The sequence below is a fragment of the Argentina silus genome (genome assembly GCF_951799395.1).
Source record: "Argentina silus genome assembly, chromosome: X".
NCBI lineage: Eukaryota > Metazoa > Chordata > Actinopteri > Argentiniformes > Argentinidae > Argentina > Argentina silus.
In genome coordinates, this window is record NC_139653.1 from 1415099 (window position 1) to 1433519 (window position 18421).

Genomic DNA, 18421 nt, shown 5'->3' on the forward strand with positions numbered 1-18421 from the left:
AGACGGCCCATTACAGTGGTACCTGCATAAAACACCATACAGAACACATTCACAATCTGCTCCAACCTCTCTATAGGTTTATTAGAGATGATACAACGTTGGGATGTTTTTAAATTGTAGTTTTTATGAAATAGACAGAAAACAAAACAAGACAGCAGTTCCTGTTACGACAGACACCTCACAGGCAGAGACGCACAAACCCTCCACCCCTCTCTCCTGTTGCCTCCCAATAGTCTTCCCTCGCATCCTCCTTCTCAAAAAGCATTGGAAGAGAATATCTAAGGGGAAGAACCTTGGATCTTCTCCTCCAATGGAAATGAGGAAGGAGGACTCAAGGAACAGGAGAGATTATTGGGACACAGCCCCTGTCTGATTAACCCCCCCACCTCCGTACTTCTACACAGTCTTCTGAGTGAGGGAGAAAGTGCATGTCCAGGTGTATAGTGGGGTTCTCTATGGACTTGTGTGGGGCCTGTAAATAGACAGTTTACTAGAATGCACTCCAATGACTCCCTTCTGCTCTGGGGTAGGGATGCACACAGAGAGAGGGAGGATCCACTAGAACTATACATCCTAGATCCTACACCATGGGGCCTCTGTCCAAAACACTATAGTGTGCTGTCTGGTTTAGTCCATGTCTATTCTGTCACATTCTCCAACTGCCCCCAACCCAAAATATACAACAGCTTTTTAAAATGTACAACGTTTTACAATCATTCTTCTGAAGAAATGAGAAGTGTGTGTGTGTGTGTGTGAGACCACATGGATGTTGCCAGGTTCATTCATGCACTCCAGGTTCACAGGATTTCCTGTGAGGTCAGTTCCTGATTAAGAGGAGGGCTGACATTACATTATACCCCCTCTGTCTGTCTGTCTGTCTCTCTATCTGCCAGAGAAGGGCATCTTCAGTCCAACCAGATCCAGGTTGAGAGGTCCTTAATGTTCTGGATGATGTGTGTAACCGTACGAGGGAAAAGGGGAGGACATTTTGGGCAGTCCAACTCATGAACTCCTCTATAAAGGCCATTATATCCCCCTCTCCCATGATGTTCGTTTTGCTGCTACAGTGGCGTTTTGGGGGTGTTGGGAGGAGTCAATTGTCCTGGGAGGGGAGGGGGGGGGGGGTGTTCCCCCCCCTTCTCTCGTCCTCTACCCCTCTGTAGTGACTGGTGTTGGTGTGGGTAAAAGGGGGTTCTTTCCCCCGCTGCCCCCGGGCCTGTGCTCCAGTCCTGGATGTGGATGGGGTAGGGATCCCAGGTCCCAGTCTCAGCTCCAGCTGGTGCTCTGTAGCTCCACTCTGAGCCAGGAGGGCAGGGGCTGGCCCAGACGGTTCAGCAGCCTCAGCAGCTCCATGTTGTGCTCGCGGTAATGCTCCGTCAGGAAGGCACGCGTCTGCAACCACACGCGCACACACACACACGTCAGGACAGCACATACCAAGTAATTCTTTGCACACATCCATGTATAGCAGAGGTTAAGCAAAATTAAACAAACTAAAAGTGTATCACTGATTAGCCTGATACATTTGACCTAAAGTGTTTTCAGTTTTATTGGAAGAATGAGTGGATATGGGCAGACCAGACATGAGTAACATTCCCTCCTGCCTTTAAGAGGACTGAAACCCTACAAGATCTGATCTTTGAAGAGGGATGGAACCACTGAACTGTACCTCAGAGGTCATGTCCAGGTATTTCCTGCCTTTACTTTTTCCCAAACACTTGGGTCGACCTCCTTCCACCCTCTGACACCAGAACCCTTTACTTTCATCATACCTGAGAGAGACAGACAGACAGACACACACACACACACACACACACACACACACACACATCAGTTGATGAACACTACATGCAGTACTGTCTGTGCAACACAAAAGCACATGATACAATATAGAGTATTTGTGTGGTTAAGGGGTACTTGTGAGGTAACTCACGTCAGAGCCTGTGTGTAGTTGAAGATGGGGGTGACCCCCAGGAACCTCTGGATCCCCTCCATTGCCAGGGCAGGGTTGGAACGTAGCTGAGCCCCATCCACAATGTGCAACTAGAGGAGATAAGGCATCGCTCACATACCTGTACAGCCCTTAAATATGCATTACACAACGTTTGTCGCCAATTCTTACCATAACATTTTGGCCTCAGTGTTCATGATATGGTGTTATTTGATTTCTTATCTCATTAGACCAAACAGTCCATTAAGGCCAACAAACCATTGCAAAATAAGATTTAGCTCCAGGGTGTGGGGAAGTGTGCTCCTCTCTGTCCAATAAGATCATACAGTTTAGTCTAATTTTAGAACTAGTGGCTGAAATTATACAAAGATCCTGTAGCCTCTATTAAACACATGCGCTAGTCCAGTGAAACAATGGAAACCATGGCTGGTGCAATGTATCTGGATAGATGCACATCCTGACCACTGCTTATCAGTGATGTCCTTAACCTGGAGTGTGTACGTATGTGTGTGTGTGTGTTTTCTACCTGGCTGGGCTGGTAGTGGCGTAGCCAGCGCTCCAGGTGGGTAGCGTATGCCCCAGGTTTAAGGCAGCGCCTCTGCAGGATGAGCAGGTCCCGGGGGGAGGCGGGCCCCGCCGTTACCACCTGCTGGAAGGTGTGGTTGAGGGCCGCCGGGTCCTGGTGAGCCCTTTGGTGCTGCAGGGGTCACACAGACACATGTTAGGGTCAACGGTTATCCACAGGTCAGGCTGAGGAAGGATCAAGTGATTCTGCAAACACCTGTATGCTACCTTTCACTTCTTTGTTACTCTTGAAAATAATTAATGAAAATAAACCTCTAACTTCTAAGCTATGAATTCAGAGGCTGCACCATAGCAACTAAGTATCAATGTCAGTTTAATTGGTTAATAAAGCTGTAAGCTAAAACTCCCAAGTGGTACACCAAAAGATGACCGCCGGTACACCCACCATGGAATTTTGATTTGAATGGGCATGTCATGGATAACCATCATAAACAGTTCAGTATGAAGCTGATCCTCTACCTGATACCAGGAGTAGGCACGGTCCGCTGGGTTGATGAGCACGGCCAGGACCTTGGCCCTGGGCAGCAGGGCGCCAGCCCTCTTAGGGGCCAGCTCTGTGTCAAAGTAGTTGGCACTTTTCTCAAACATGAAGTCTGTGCTGACATTAGACGGGAAGGGGAAGAAGTCCATGTACCTGAGGAGAGTAGAGATGGGGAGGGTGGGTTGGGGGGGGGGGGGGATGAGAGGACAGGAGAGGGGGAGGTTAGGGGAGAGAATAGAGAAGAGGGGAAGGGAGGGGTGAGAAGGGAAGGGAGTGGTGAGGGGAGTGGAGGGGGGAGGAGAGGAGAGGGGGTTGAGGGGGGAGGGACCCAATCAGTGATAGGCTTTATACTGAGGGTCAAGGGAAAGCTGATATGCTTATATGTCACATTCTATCATCCTTCCTAGGCATCATTTCCTTGTTCTATTGGCTGCAGCATTTGGACAAAATATCATATTGCGAAAATGTTGCTAGATATTGCGATAGCAAGTGACAAACATGGTTGAAAACTGTAACTGAATACACATCTGAACACACATCTGCGAGTCCAGAGTCTTTATGGACAGTGGTTGGGGGTGTGCTGGCTTACCAGTCAATGCCACTGTCGTAGTTGGGCCCGCTGAAGAATTGGATCTCCTCGAAGGTGATGGGGCTAGGGAAGCTACTGGTGATGGCGGGGTGGAGGCTCAGGAACGAGTGCAGGGCGGTGGTGCCTGGCAGGATGGATGGGAACAACATGGTTAGACTGGAACAACTCTATAATCAGCACCAGGATATACATCTTAGTAGTGTGGTGTGTGTGTGTGTGTCCTCGCCTGTTTTCTGTGGGCCTATGACCAGGAACCTGGGCAGCCTATCACAGGTCTTCTCTTTAGACCAGATGTCTTTGTGCCTCTTGTCATGACATGGGTTCTGGGAAGGACAGACAGGCGGGTTATTTTGCATTTTATTGCAAAACAAAACCAAAGAACCATAATAGAAATCACCAAGAAACTATCAAGGATGATCATTGATAAGTTCACTTCCCTAACCTGCCAAAGGGGGTCTCTCTCCTCAGGGAATATCTGGAAGTATTTTTCCGCCAGCTGCACGGGGGGCAGTGTCTGCAGGCGCAGGTTGGTCCAACACTGTACGAACTTCACCAGAGACTCGAAGGTGTACAGGCCCAGCCGGTCGTTCCCGTAGTTAGACAGGTGAGTCATGAAGATGCTGATCTGGAGTGAGGGCAGGACCATAAAAAAACAGGTGAGAAGGTGTGAGTGTGAGGTCAGGCTGATGCTTCACTCAGCCTACCCACAAAGGAATCCAATCTCAACCTCAGATCCAAGCGAGAAATTCAATTGTTCACAGTTCAAACCAAATCTACCATTGACATCAACGCAGAAGTCTTGGAGTTACAGTAATGGAGAATGTTAGGGCTACCGTTGACATCAGAATCTGACACATCCTGAGGTCATTTAAAGGGACCACAACTACAGTAATAGTCCAGTAGATAAGATCAGACCATGTTTTTTAAATTTCAAGTGAGCATGAAAATTGGCAGACATGCATAATTTGCTGGCTTTAGGAGCTTATCTACTGGAGAGCAGCATCTCCCCTGTACACTCACCGGGTTGAGGAGGACAGTGAGGAACAGCTCTCCACCGCGGATGCTCTTGTCCAGCTCTTTGGATCCTCCTGGGTACTCATTATAGAAGATAGTGTGGGTGAACAGGCCACATGTCTGCCTGGGCAGCACCTGGTAGAGAGAGAGAGAGAAATTGGTCAAAATGAAATGTAGGAGTCGAAATAAGCAAAACCAATACTAACCTTGTAGTCTCTTTGTGTCTTTTTTTTTATTATTATTATTTTTTTTTTTTTACATACCTGTATGACAACACATATACATAAACATGTATGAAAGCAAAAACAACGTACGCAGGTATAACCCCCCAACTCCCCTCCCTATCCCTGGTGGCAATTTTGTTTGGCTGCTATCAGCCCAGCTAGCATTATGTGCCGTTGGTAAGCTCTAGTGATGAATCATAATTTAAATGTTTAATTTTTCTAAATACTCACTAATGGCCATATTCAAACTTGAGATCCACATGCTTAACTATCTTGTACTAATCATTTATTGATGTCAACGGGGTGACTCAAGTCTCAATACGGCCATAACTGACTATTTTTCAACTGATAATCTCACTGAGGTGATGACCGGTGATGTTTTTAGGTTAGGAGGACTCTGACCTGGATGCCGCCGTGGATGAAGCCTCTGCGGTAGCGCGCGGGCCTCAGGTGAGGGTACTCCTCCGTACTGGTCACCCTGATGCCCCACACGGACTTCCAGGCCTCATACAACTGGCTGTGGACGGGGTATACTCCCGAGTGGTGGGGGGCCACCGCATAGCCCATGTCTGTGGGAATCCCATGCTCCTGGAGGGAGGAGAGAGAGAGAGACAGAAAAGTCAATAATGTAGGTCTTGGAGACGACATTTATATATGGGTAATCTTTAATAGCATTAACACAATGTGACAGATACAATTGAACTAAGAGGGGGATTAGATTGTCAAAAGTATGGATACTATTATTACACTAGTGTGTACATATCAGTCTACACACAAACAGCATGACCCGCGGGACCGTCTCACGTCGTACAAAGTTTCACCATCACCGCTTTGTTTCACTGTCCTCGACTCTGCTCCTCTGATGTTTTAAGCAGAAATCGAGTGAAGGACACAACGAGAGGACGGGAGGAATCGAGAGAGAAAACAATCCATTCTGACTCTTCTAAGGCCATATTTGGTCTCTGACAGTGGTGTATGCTTGGTGCCCTAGCTGGTACTGTGCCCGTTGTAGGTTAGACAGTATGTGCAGTGAATGCTAAATGCCAAGGTGTTCAGATAGTATGCCCTTGCTAAGGAGAGGCTGTTTGCAGGCTCATTAAACCGTGATGAAGGATTCCTCTCTCCCCTCTCCTCTGACCAGTCTGCTCAGAGCCACCGTCCATCAATGTCAGTCGCGAGGACAGCTGCATGGCAGTAGGGACTACTGAGAGGAGACAGTGCTGGTTAGTATTCACCGCACACACACACACATGCTCCCGGAGCCCAGGACCCTGGCTCCCAATGCAACTGACTACATAACCAGTGCAGCCTGGGGGCATCTTTAGCCATAGAGTCTGTGAGCCGTGTCACTGTCGTTAAGGGCCTTATTTCACTTCTACCTGGCAGGTGGCCAAGACACCTGACTCCAATGTACAAGGTGGGGCACTGGGAAAGAGTCTGGAAGGGCCAGCCAGTTACACCGGCTCGTACATCAGTGCTTAATTGTACATCAGAAATGCCAATGTAATCAAACAAGGAAAAATGTATAACTACCCAGCATCCAGGAATGCAATTACCATTCGCCATCTGGATAGACAAGCCATTAACCACTAGGAGTTCTACTACAATAACCCAAGAGTGCATACAACAGCATCCAACCCAGGTAGAGAGAGATCAAAGCTTAACATCAAACAATAACAGCCATTGTGTCACCCCTCTCTGGGGTGTCAAACTCGTTTTGGTTGCAGGCTGCATTGGACCAAATAAAACATCACACAGGCCGGAATAAACAATACATTTGTTAGTAAAAACTAAATGAATGTTCACTGCTGTGTGCACTGGCGCCTCATATTATTACAATAGTTGATATTACAGTAGCCTATCCTCACCCTACACCTAATGCCTCATTTCCACAAAGCTCAATATTTCAGTGTTACAGTAGCCTACTCAAACTCAGACCAATGCCTTATTTTCAGGAGGGTTCATCTGTGGGCATCTGAAGGTTGGAACTTAAAATAATATTCATAATGAATTAACCAATATACTTATAAATCCATTACAAGCAATAATAAGAAACTATAGACAGTGGTAGTGATTAAAACATCTAATAAAAAAGGAGAGACTTTATGCAAGCAATGCTTTCTAATATAACTTAATTACGATCTTAACATTTCAAAGATGATCTATCCTTAAAAATAGATCCATCCTTTTCCCTCCCACAAATCACCCGCAGAATTGATTGGTCCAGCTGACAGGCCAGTTCAGGCCTGTGATTCTAGGGTATAGAAGCTGTCCTTCCTATTGGAGGTTGGAAAATGTCTCTGCTCTGATGCTGGATATTGATCCCTTGTTGCAACTTGATTGGAATAAACCTATTGATTGATCATACAGTACCTGCTGTTGCTCATTCCTGCACCTGAGATTCAACGGTAGGGCTGCACGATAGACAAAATATCATATAGCGATAATTTTGCTAGATATGGCAATAGCAATATGACATGCGATATATCAAACACTTACAGAAGGTACTTGATCTTTCTACTTGACATGGTTGAAAACAACTGACAGTAACAGAGTATGATAAAAATAAATCAAGTCTACTGTATGCATGCAGTAAATGTACGAGTCAAGTACATTTTTGTTTCATTGAGTGTCAAAAGATATTGCAGCCTCTGGTCATATGGATATTGCACATGCTCATATTGAGATATCGATAGTAATCCAATATATTCTGCAGCCCTATTCAACAGTAACACTTAGCATCCACAGTACAGTGGCCTGGGCCTGGGCCTGGGCTCTCACCTGGGCAAACAGCATGTTGAGCCTCATCTGCTCGGCCAGCACGCTGACGTTGTGGAACAGGTGGGGCTGCATGTGACTCCACATGTGGGGGAACCACCAGAACTCCTTCCTGTGTCTCAGCAGCATGTCATCTCCCCGGTCCTCCTCATCTGTGCCTGGAGGGGTGAGAGGGGGCAGATGGGAGGGGTGGGAGAAGCAGAGGGGGAGGGGTGGGGGAGACGGAGGGGAGGGGTTAGGGAGGCGGAGGGGAGGGATGAGTGCATGTCGCTGAGAGCACAGAGTTATAAAAACACTAGAAGTGACATGTACAGCAGGCTCCAGATCAGGCACCCATAGGGCTGACATATTGGTCAGGAGTTCATTCATTAAATAGCCTGGGTGAACATTTCTCTGTAATGAATTGTCTAAAATCCATCTTACTGTACAGTATGTGCCTCTCCTGCCACTAGTTCTAGTTATAATGGAACAGAATTTACTTCTGACCAAGATGGCTGCCATTATCGGTGCATTCTAGAACTGATTTGTTTATGACAGCCACTCTAGGACTTTATTATGTTCTCTGTGACAATATGTCCCTTTACAGAATCAGTGACTAAGATTTATTATACAGCATGTACACTACATGGCCAAAAGTATGTGGACACCCGAACATCACACCCATATGTGCTTGTTGAACATCTCATTCCAAAACCATGGGCATTAATATGGAGTTGGTCCCCCCTTTGCTGCTATAACAGCCTCCACTCTTCTAGGGAGGCTTTCCACTAGATTTTGGAACATGGTTGCAGGGATTCGCTCCCATTCAGCCACAAGAGCATTAATGAGGTCGGGCATTGATGTTGGGCGAGAAGGCCTGGCTCGCAGTCGGTGTTTCAATTAATCCCAAAGGTGTTAGATGGGGTTTAAGTCAGGGCTCTGTGCAGGCCAGTCAAGTTCTTCCACACCAAACTCAGCAATCCATGTCATTATGGACCTCACTTGTGCACTGGGGCATTGTCATGCTGAATCAGGAAAGGGCCTTCCCCAAACTGTTGCCACAAAGTTGGAAGCATATACTTCTCTAGAATGTCATTGCATGCTGTAGCATTAAGATTTCCCTTCACTGGAACTACAGGGCCTAGACCAAACCATGAAAAACAGCCCCAGACCATTATTCCTCCTCCATCAAACTTTACAGTTGGCATTATGCATTCGTTCTCCTGAATTCCGTCAAACCCAGATTTGTCCGTCAGACTGCCAGATAGTGAAGCATGATTAATCACTCCAGAGAACGTGTTTCCACTGCTCCAGAGTCCAATGGTGTTGTGCTTTACACCACTCCAGCCGATGCTTGGCATTGCGCATGGCGATGTTCGTCTTGTGTGCGACTGCTCGTCCATGGAAACCCATTTCATGAAGCTCCCGACGAACAGTTATTGTGCTGACATTGCTTCCAGAGGCAGTTTGGAACTCGGTAGTGAGTGTTGCAACCGAGAACAGACAATTTTTACATGCTACGTGCTTCAGGTCCCTTTCTGAGCTTGTGTGGCCTACCGTTGTGTGGCCTACCGTTTCGCAGCTTTGCGAAACAGTTGCTCCTAGACGTTTCCACTTCACAATAACAGCACTTACAGTTGACCGGGGAAGCTCTAGCAAGGCAGACATTTGACGAAGTGGCAGCCTATGGCAGTGCCACATTGAAAGTCACTGAGCTCTTCTACTGCCAATGGAGATTGCATGGTTGTATGCTTGCTTTTATGCACCTGTTAGCAATGGGTGTGGCTGAAATAGCCGAACCCACTAATTAGAAGGGGTGTCCACATACTTCTGGCTGTGTAGGAAACATTACAATGCGCTCTCTTACTCTTACGGTACCTGTGTGATAAAACTTTCCGGAGAAGCCCAGGTTGAATGTGAAATTTGGGACCAGCGTTCGCAGCTTGTTTTGAGTGTTGAGCAAGGCCTGCAAACAAGAAAAACAACGGTAGATTTTCGAACTAAATTACTTGATGTGAAAACAAAAACAAGCTAAACAACTGACTTCATTATTCAAATCTTAAAATACATTATTTTCTCTTATATTCATATCAATAACATCCATGACTCCAATATTGCATTAAAAAACAAAAGATTGGATGGTCATTTCCTTAACCACTAGATGGCAAAATAACTCTGGGACATAACAAGAGGCAGAAAGCAGCTGTATTACGTCCCCACATTTGTGTGCGTGTGGTGTCGTTTGTCTGTTTGTTTTTCCCTCTGTCTCTCTCCCAGGTATTGGTTCATCCCCCTGTCAATCATCGTTTCGTCCGTCACTCTCCCTGTTGCCCTTCGATCAATGGGTTCACCTGGCGGCCTCCATCCACGTATCAGACCATCATCCGTCTCTGTTTAAAAGTCCCGTGCACTCTTCAGGAAAGGAGAGGGTTGTGGTAGCATCGTAGCGGTTTTTCTCTGTCAATTGTAATCCTCGTATCCTACTGTTCTGTTAGTGTCTGTCCTACCATTGTGTCCGCTGCCACACCTGTAGTTAGCCCCAGGGGAGGGCGAGTTAGGCAGGTAAGATGCCCATGGGCTTACACCTCCATCACGCAGGTTGGTTTTGTTATATACATTAGGTTAGTTTCCCCAGGCGGGCGCCACCTCTTGTATTTTGGGTCTAGGGTAGGCGGGCAAGATTTAGTTAGTTAGTTGGCCGATGTTTCGTAGTTAGAACAGATAGGACTAGAAATTAGCTTTGGGGTTATTTTTGTTTTCATTTATTTGGCGCCGTCTGGCGTCCTCCCCTTAGTTCCCTCTCTATGTTTCCCCCGCGTTGTCTGGTTGTTTGTTGTTTGTATTTCTAATAAATCTGTCTTATTTTCATTTTATATTCAGTTGTTGTGAGTGTTGCACTACCACCACACCAGCGGGTCTCAGCCGCATACACAGATACAGTATGTTACGTTTCTCCCCCCTTTTATATCCCTAGACGTAGTATCTGGGGGGGGTTCGTAACAAGCTGATAGACTAGAAGAAGGAGATGATGGAACAACAGGTTTATATCTACAATGTACATCAAAGCTGCGTCGGTGAGCAGATGTTCAGACGATTGTATCGATTGTAATGGTACTGCAAACCAAAACTGTGGTCCGAAAATTCCCAATACATCACATTTTATCAGTTCTATCAGATGACTACGGCAGCATTCTCCACACAAATCACAGTGCGGGGAGAGAGATAGCTACAACCCACCAATCAGCCCAGAGCTGCAGAGATAGGCACTTTACCTCCACTATTCAAACCTCAGGGAGAGAGAGATAGCTGCTTGAGCAGATAAGAGACACAATCTGACTTTTTTGCGGGGGACCGATGTCCTTGAGCATGTGTGTATTCACACTGTTTGTTTCCCTTGCAGATTAGGAGGAGTGTTCTTGAGTGAGTGAGTGAGTGAGTGGGTGTGAGAGTGTGAGAGTGTGTGTGTGTGTGTGTGTGTGTGTGTGTGTGTGTGTGTGGCAACACAATCCGTTTCATCATTGTGGTGAGTGTTTCCGTGGGGGGGCTGGGGGACCTGGGGTTTGCTCACGGAGAGATAAATGTGTCCCTGCTGAGACAGGAGGAGAGAGTTCACATTATGAGTGAGTAAACAGCAGCAGAGTCTGTGCCATAATACCATCTCCTCCAGCGCGAGACTGGTCTCTCAAAAGGCCTTCAGTGAGACTGAAAAGAATTGAGCAGCGAGTGAAGGAGGCTTGAGTGGATAGGAGGATGACGGGGAGCTCTGGAGGGGGTATAAGGGTCGGTTAGGTTGGTCACCATGGCAACTGTACTCCACCATCTGTCCAGAGTGTACATAGAAGAGGTGAACAGCAGTGCTTGTATTTTCCCTTTCATTGCCCTCTAAAATATATAGCCGTTTTAGACTCGTAGATGTGGCCCAGATTTACTACTGACTGACCACAGTATCCTTCCAATTCATCTGTTCAGAATCTAAGGCACCCTCGGTCGGGGTGATGATCTCACTTAAGCTTCCGGGGCATTGGCTGACCCCTGGCCCAGTCCTCGGGGGGGCTTTCACCTCACCAGTAGTATACACAGAGATATTAGAGGGGCTAATTTGCTCTGAGGGCGGCGTATTCCTGGCTGATCATTCAAAGCACTAGATGCTTTCCTTCAGTCAGTGCACAAATACGAACCACAGAAAAGTGAATGTGACTGTGTGTGTAGGCCCTGTGTATGTGAAAAAAAAATAGATAGAAATATAATAGAGTTAAACAGGAGGTTCAGGTGGAAGCAAGTGCATGCAACTAGGCATCATGCCCTATCTGTTCACTGACAAGAAATTAATATCCATTACCTGACCTGGTCTGACCAGGTCTCTCCTGTAAAATAGACTATTTCAATGAGACTAATGTGGGTGAATAAAGCACCTAGTCTCAGCTGTGTCCTGGTAAGGTTCAAGTTGGGCAAGAGAGACTATAAACCACCAAATTGTACAATAAGAAAATACCAGATTCTAAACAAGCCCTTGCAGTTTATCCTGTCTTTCTCTACTCTCATCCAAGTAACTGCTGCTCACATTTGTTATATGATTGTTTTAGAAACAGCATCCTTGGTTGATATGCTTGGTTGTCCCAGAAGAGCTACTGTTGTTCATGGAGAACTGGGGTGTTTAACTACAGATGACAATAGTACAATGCAGCACAAAATCATTGGCTCGGTCAGGTCAATATACAGCGGTGGAAATGTAATTTGAGAACTCCTCAAATAAAGCATCTTTAACACATTAGGTAAGTAGTTCCACCGGCATGTCACACTCATCAAGACAAAGCTGCCTTCTAGTAAGAATTGAGAGAACTGAAGATTGAGGTGCAACAAAATCAATGCACCATTCTGATGGCTACACTGACTTTGACGATTCTAACACTCCAAAAGAAATCCATAAACCAGTGTCATGTTGTTTTCTCTGCTAGGGCCCAAGAGCATGCGTGTACCTGTCTAAGATTGTAAATGGTCGATTAGTCATTTTCAACAGGCATAATGAACTTGAAATGTCCCATGGGCACTATGGTAACTAAACACCTCAGAAGTGCTAACGGTACTTTCTTTGCCCTTACTTACACAACGGCCTGGTGCCAACTTTGTCCAAGTGAATTCATGTCAAGCTAATTATCAGGCTGAGTGACTTGTGGGAGCCCCCCCCTACACACTCACAGTGAGTGGACCCTTTTTTGCTGAAGTGACAAGTTTGCCACCCCCTACCCCGCTGTTACACTCTAAACTGCATCCCTGTTGTCAGTGCAAAAGCCTAATTAATCCTCCAATTATTTCCCATTAATTGTGTTCATTTAGTTTGAGGCGTTTGGCAGAGAGGCCCTCGAGGCGATGTTTCGCTCCGTTCTGCATTGCAAACTGCTGACGAGGGTTAAGTGTTCGCGACGCCACAGAGAGTGTAAAGAGAAGAAAACCCATTAAGAGGGCTAGTGATGTAGTGCAGACGCTCACGCATCTGCCTTTTGTCACTTCAAATAAGACTTTGGTTAAGACTGGGAGTGGTTCAAGTCGTCCAGTGGAGGCTTTCTCAAAGCGAAATGAACATGTAAATCAACCCTATTGGACCTTAACGACCCGACTAAAGACTAAAAAGACTAATGGTAGCAGTAATAAATGCTAGCCAGCCGAGTGGCTCATTCCAAAGCGAGTCACACCTTACTGAGATTCCCTTCACACCTTACTGGAAATCAATCTCTCCAACACGGCATCCTATGGTAGTTAGGGGAACACTTTCTTTCTACTACGGTTACATGGTAAATGTAGGTACACTTTCACAGTAAACATGTTATTTTCATAACATTTCATTAATTTTTTAACTAGAATATCTTTGGAGCACACCGTCACTGTGTTGTTGCATTACTTCTATCATCACCTGAGGATGAACTAAGGCCAAATACTAGGATCTAACAAGGGGGCCGACTAGAGGAGGGAAACATAGTACGTTAGAAACACAAAGAGAGAGAGAGAGACAGAGAGAGAAAGTAGGGAAGCAAAAAGTGTAATTTTGGGAAATAAGAATTTGCTTCAAAAGGGATTGAAAAAGGAGTGAAAATGAGAGAGCGAAGAGCAGGAGGTGAGGTGCTGAGGAGAGGGTGTCAACTGGGAAAGAAGAGGTGGTGGAGGCAAAATAAAAAATAAACAAATGGGGGGGGGGCGAATCAAAGGATCGAAGGTCCCAACTGGCATCTCTTTGACTCCAGAGCACGAGAAGAACACCTTATTAGCTGGGACTAAAAGCCCCTTGAGTCAGTTGGTGTCAAAGCTAACAAACCAAGCTTACACTATTAGGAATAGCTAGGCTAGATACAGTAGTGGGTCAAAGATGGATAGGATTTTCAAAGTGTTAAAAAATGTACAATAGATTTAAGTACAATTTAAAGTATATATTTATTAGAGTGTTATCTATGCATTTCTATTGGTTTGATTCAATAACCCATTTTTAACATAATTATGATTTTCCCTGTGAAACTTGTCATTCAGCAATTAACAATGGCTGTTTTTGTAAATAATGTTTTATAAGCCCAGTTGATTAAATATTCATCGCTACACAGGCACAGATATGTTCCACCCTGGAAATCTCAATTTAAATCAAGTGAAAATCATAAATTGTACAATTGTGCTTTCAGCACAACAACACCTAGTCTATTGATCATTAGTCTTGCTTCTTACAGCTTTGTAAGGCAGTCCATGAATTTGAGTTAGGCTGAAATGTTACCGGCTATAGGCCTACTGCATTAGGCTACACTACTACAGCTGCATTTGTAGCCAGAATGAAAAGTTATAGGAACCTGTAGTGCTTATTTGATACATTATCAGTCTTGCTTCTTACAGCTGAGTTGATTTCTCAAAATATTATTCCCAAATGTGCTAGGCTACAGTATAGATTAGATTAGATTCAACTTTATTGTCATTGTGCAGAGTACAAGTACAGAGACAACGAAATGCAGTTAGCGTCTAACCTGAAGTGCAAAAAAAGCAGAAAAGTGCAATGTGAACAATATATACAGGTAGTGCAGTATATGAGCAGTATAAGTAGTGACACTCCTAGCTCTCCACTTGGCACCCTATTATGACGTGTTTACTGGTGTCACCTCAAAACTCCTAAACAATCTCTTTGGCAAGACGCATCTTTCACCCAAGTTTAAACAAAATTGTCCCAGTGGTGTCAAAGATAAAGCGTGTGACATATCAACGGATAGAAACCAAATCATAATCCTCTCCCCGGTTTCATCAACTAACTTTCCGATGAAAAGTGAAAAAAACAACTCAAAAGCTATTTATAAATGCCTTCCACTTCATTAATTGAGATGCTTATTGCATCTGAAGTGAAAAAACATGCGGTTGTAATTTATTATTTTAGTGTTAAAGATTGTTGTTATTCTGAATGACCATGTCTCGTTACATTGAATGACATATAGTGTGTTTTATCATTGCATTGTAGTTTAAATGAACTATTTTACCAATACAGACATATATTTACACACATGTACACACATTCACATTCTATAAACATTAAGTCAGGGGTGAAAACAACGTATTTTATTTTCATTTCAAATGTCAGTATTAAATTCACATGAATAATTGGAGCGAACAGTCTATGACTAAATTAATTCCAAAACACTTCCAATTTAAATAATGTCTTGTCATCGTAAAACATTTAAAACACTAACTATAAACCATTACACATTCAAGAGATTAAATACAGCATATTTGGGTTCTCCACCTCTCCTCTCCTCTGATGCTTCGTCTAGCCTCCTGTTTTCTTCTTGGTATCTAAACAGAATAATATATTATCAGAACATGGTACTGCGATGTATGCTATAAAAACATTGCATAAGACTCTTCCTAAATAGTGGTTCTGCCGAGAGGAAAGATGTCTTTCAGCATCAACATGTGAGGATATATGGGATGCATAACAAATGTATTTAGTGCTTACTGTAAATGTTTAATAAACCACTAATAACAAAGAATAAAGTAACTATTGTCATTCAGTGCAACAGAAATTCTCATTCAGTCTAGCACATTTTTTTAGACAAATATGACAAATTTGTTATACTGAATTAAAAAAAAACCTATGAAACTATTTCCTTATCTACCTTACCTTATACAACATTTAAAATCAAATACAATTTGAAAAGCCTTTAGATGTTGTACTGAATGACATTTGACAAGAACGGTTTTGTGACGGTTGGTAGAATATAAAAGGTGGAATATCAACACTTACTGACCTTCCTGCTGAGCAAGGGGGTCCTTCACAGCCATCCTTCTCATAGTCTTTCACATGGCTATCATCATGGGATGCAGAATGGCCTTTAAATGTTTGTTATACCGAATGTCATTGATCAAATCCAAGTTTGATCAATGTCGATTAATAAATAATTCAAGCATGGCAAAATCTTGATGTATAATGTTACCATATTTTCCCATATTGATGTAAACCTTCATAGAATGATGCCAAGGGGGCAAATGTATAGATTATTAAGAATAAAGACATTTTGTAACCATTTTTGCAATAATCCTCTATTTTAGCAGAGGACCATTATACTGAATTACATTTTGACACTTTAGAGCTCAATAACTCGTTAAATGTAGCATTTTTCAGCATGAATATTTCTGGGTAGATAAATGAGCAAGGGTTATGTAACCTAATGTAATTTTGACACACATTTACATTTTTATATTAAATGAATCATCTTGGAATGCATAAAATTACATCTCGTCTTTGGCCTAGATCGCAGTTTAGACATGATCACATTTCACTGTATTATCACAACATTATTAAATGTTAATGTTTGGAATGTTGCACCGTACCAAGCCTCAGGATAGCACTCAACCAAATTGAAATAAAATAAAAATATATCACATATTGGAATGAGACAAAAGAGTAAACTTGAATGCTATTTGGCCCTAAACAGACGGTGGCAGACTATCTAACCAACGTGTCTGACCAGAAACTGCGGAAGACATGTGTACTGTTGACTCAGTAGACTCAGTGAGCACAGCCTGGCAGTAGAAACAGGACGCCACAGGCAGACCTGGCTGCCCAGGGAAGACAGGCTGTGTTCGTTCTGCCCCCAGAAAGAGGTAGAGCTACACTTCCTCTTACTTTCCTACAATTACACAGGACTAGAATAATTTGGACACACAAATAAGTGAAAATGCAATTCCTATTGGCTTGCTGCCACAACCTTAGGGACAGCTAGTGGAAGGAAAACCGAACTTGTAGTCTACTAGTAGAAGTTATTATTGTTACCACTGTTTGTTATCGTTATGTTCATGTTAATTTTATATCATAAAGGTAAATTATGTCATTATTAATTGATATGTTCCTGTGTGTGCTTTGGCAATGTAAGACATCTTATTATGCCAATAAAACTTATTGAATTGAATAGAATTGAATTGATAGGAGGCTGAAAGAGGAAGTGAGAGATAGCGAAAGAGAGTGATAGAGAGAGAGTGATAGAGAGAGGGGGGGGCTGAGAGAGAGTGAGAGAGAAAATGAGAGAGAGCACAAAGAGTGAGAGAGTGAGAAAGAGATACTAAGAGAGCTGACCCACCTCCACGTCAGATACCTTCATACGGGTGCCCTCCTTGCCCACAAAGATGTCGTCCACGTCCACCAGCAGGTGGCGCTCCAGCGACAGGCAGAGCCTCTTTCCGGTCAGGTAGGCGATGGCGTCCACAAACACCAGCTTGTGGAGCCAGAAGGACAGGTTGTTGCCAAACAGGACCCTCTGGATGCCGTCATGGAGGCCGAGGTCCTGGACCACAGTGGCATGCATGGCCCTGACGGGGCCCAGGTGGGCCAGGGCCTCAGAGGTCTTGGTGCTGGCCAGGAGCACGGGCTCGTAGGTGGAGTGGTTGGACTGGAACACGGTCCAGTCGTCCCCAGGCAGCGGGCCCTGCTCTACCTCGTTGGGCCGTGTGATGTAGAGCAGCGGGGCATTGGGGTTGATGCGGTAGTCCCTCAGGCCCAAGTGGGAGTGCAGGAAGAGGGGAAAGCCCTTGAGCTGGGCGCTGAGCAGCGAGTTCTCGTTGGCCTTGAAGAAACCGACGACGCCCACGCCGTAATCCACGCAATACTTGTCCAGCAGGTCGCGGTTCCAGGCGTCCAGGTTGACGTACTTGAGGACGTTCTCGTAGATGACCAGCGCATACCGGCCACGGTTGCGCTCCGTCAGCGTGGGCATGTCCCCTTTCCCTGGGGCGATCTCCGTCCGGTAGCGGAAGCGGCTGGACTCCAGGATGGCCACGATCTCCTGGCCCAGCTGGGAGTAGATGCTCTCCACGAACACCAGGACTACGGGGTCCGTGCGCGAGTTATCCATGGCCTTCACCTGGCGGAGCCTGCCCGAGCGCGGGGGGAGGAAGAGGGGCGCCCGCTGCCCGCCCCCTCCCGCAACGGCTGGCTGCCCCCCGCAGTCACTGAAGGGCAATGGGGGTGCCTCCTTGATCTTGGGGCTGTTGGAGACGTAGTAGGCCAGGAACGCCATGGACAGGAGGCAGAAGACGATGAGCGCCAGGATGAGCCGGTGGAGCTCCAGCTGCCGGACACCTCGCACCAGCTTCCACAAGGCCACAACGCCCACCATGGCAGCAGCAGCAGGGCGAGAAGGGGGGCAGCGGTGCAGAGGAACAGAGGGCAGGGACACAGGAGGAGGAGGAAGACAACAAGGGGGAAGAGGAGAAGGGTTGAGCAGCAGACACTGGCACCAAGCTGTGCTGAGGAATAGCCATTTACGCTAGGTCACCATGGCTTCCATAGCCCATGACTCTCCAGGTTG

The 18421-nt window shown here is 45.3% G+C and overlaps 1 protein-coding gene across 1 annotated transcript; it reads right to left on the minus strand.

Annotated features, from left to right (window-relative positions):
- Positions 1–55: 55 nt before the first annotated feature.
- Positions 56–18374, minus strand: ndst2a (N-deacetylase/N-sulfotransferase (heparan glucosaminyl) 2a). The gene is made up of 13 exons (XM_083695642.1): positions 17195–18374; positions 9480–9567; positions 7626–7780; positions 5247–5432; positions 4627–4755; positions 4049–4231; positions 3833–3929; positions 3607–3730; positions 2996–3170; positions 2478–2648; positions 1934–2043; positions 1670–1772; positions 56–1392 (listed from the first exon to the last, which is right to left on the minus strand). The coding sequence occupies exons 1-13, from the start codon at positions 18227–18229 to the stop codon at positions 1267–1269; spliced, it is 2682 nt and encodes an 893-aa protein (XP_083551768.1). The 5' UTR covers positions 18230–18374; the 3' UTR covers positions 56–1266.
- Positions 18375–18421: the final 47 nt, after the last annotated feature.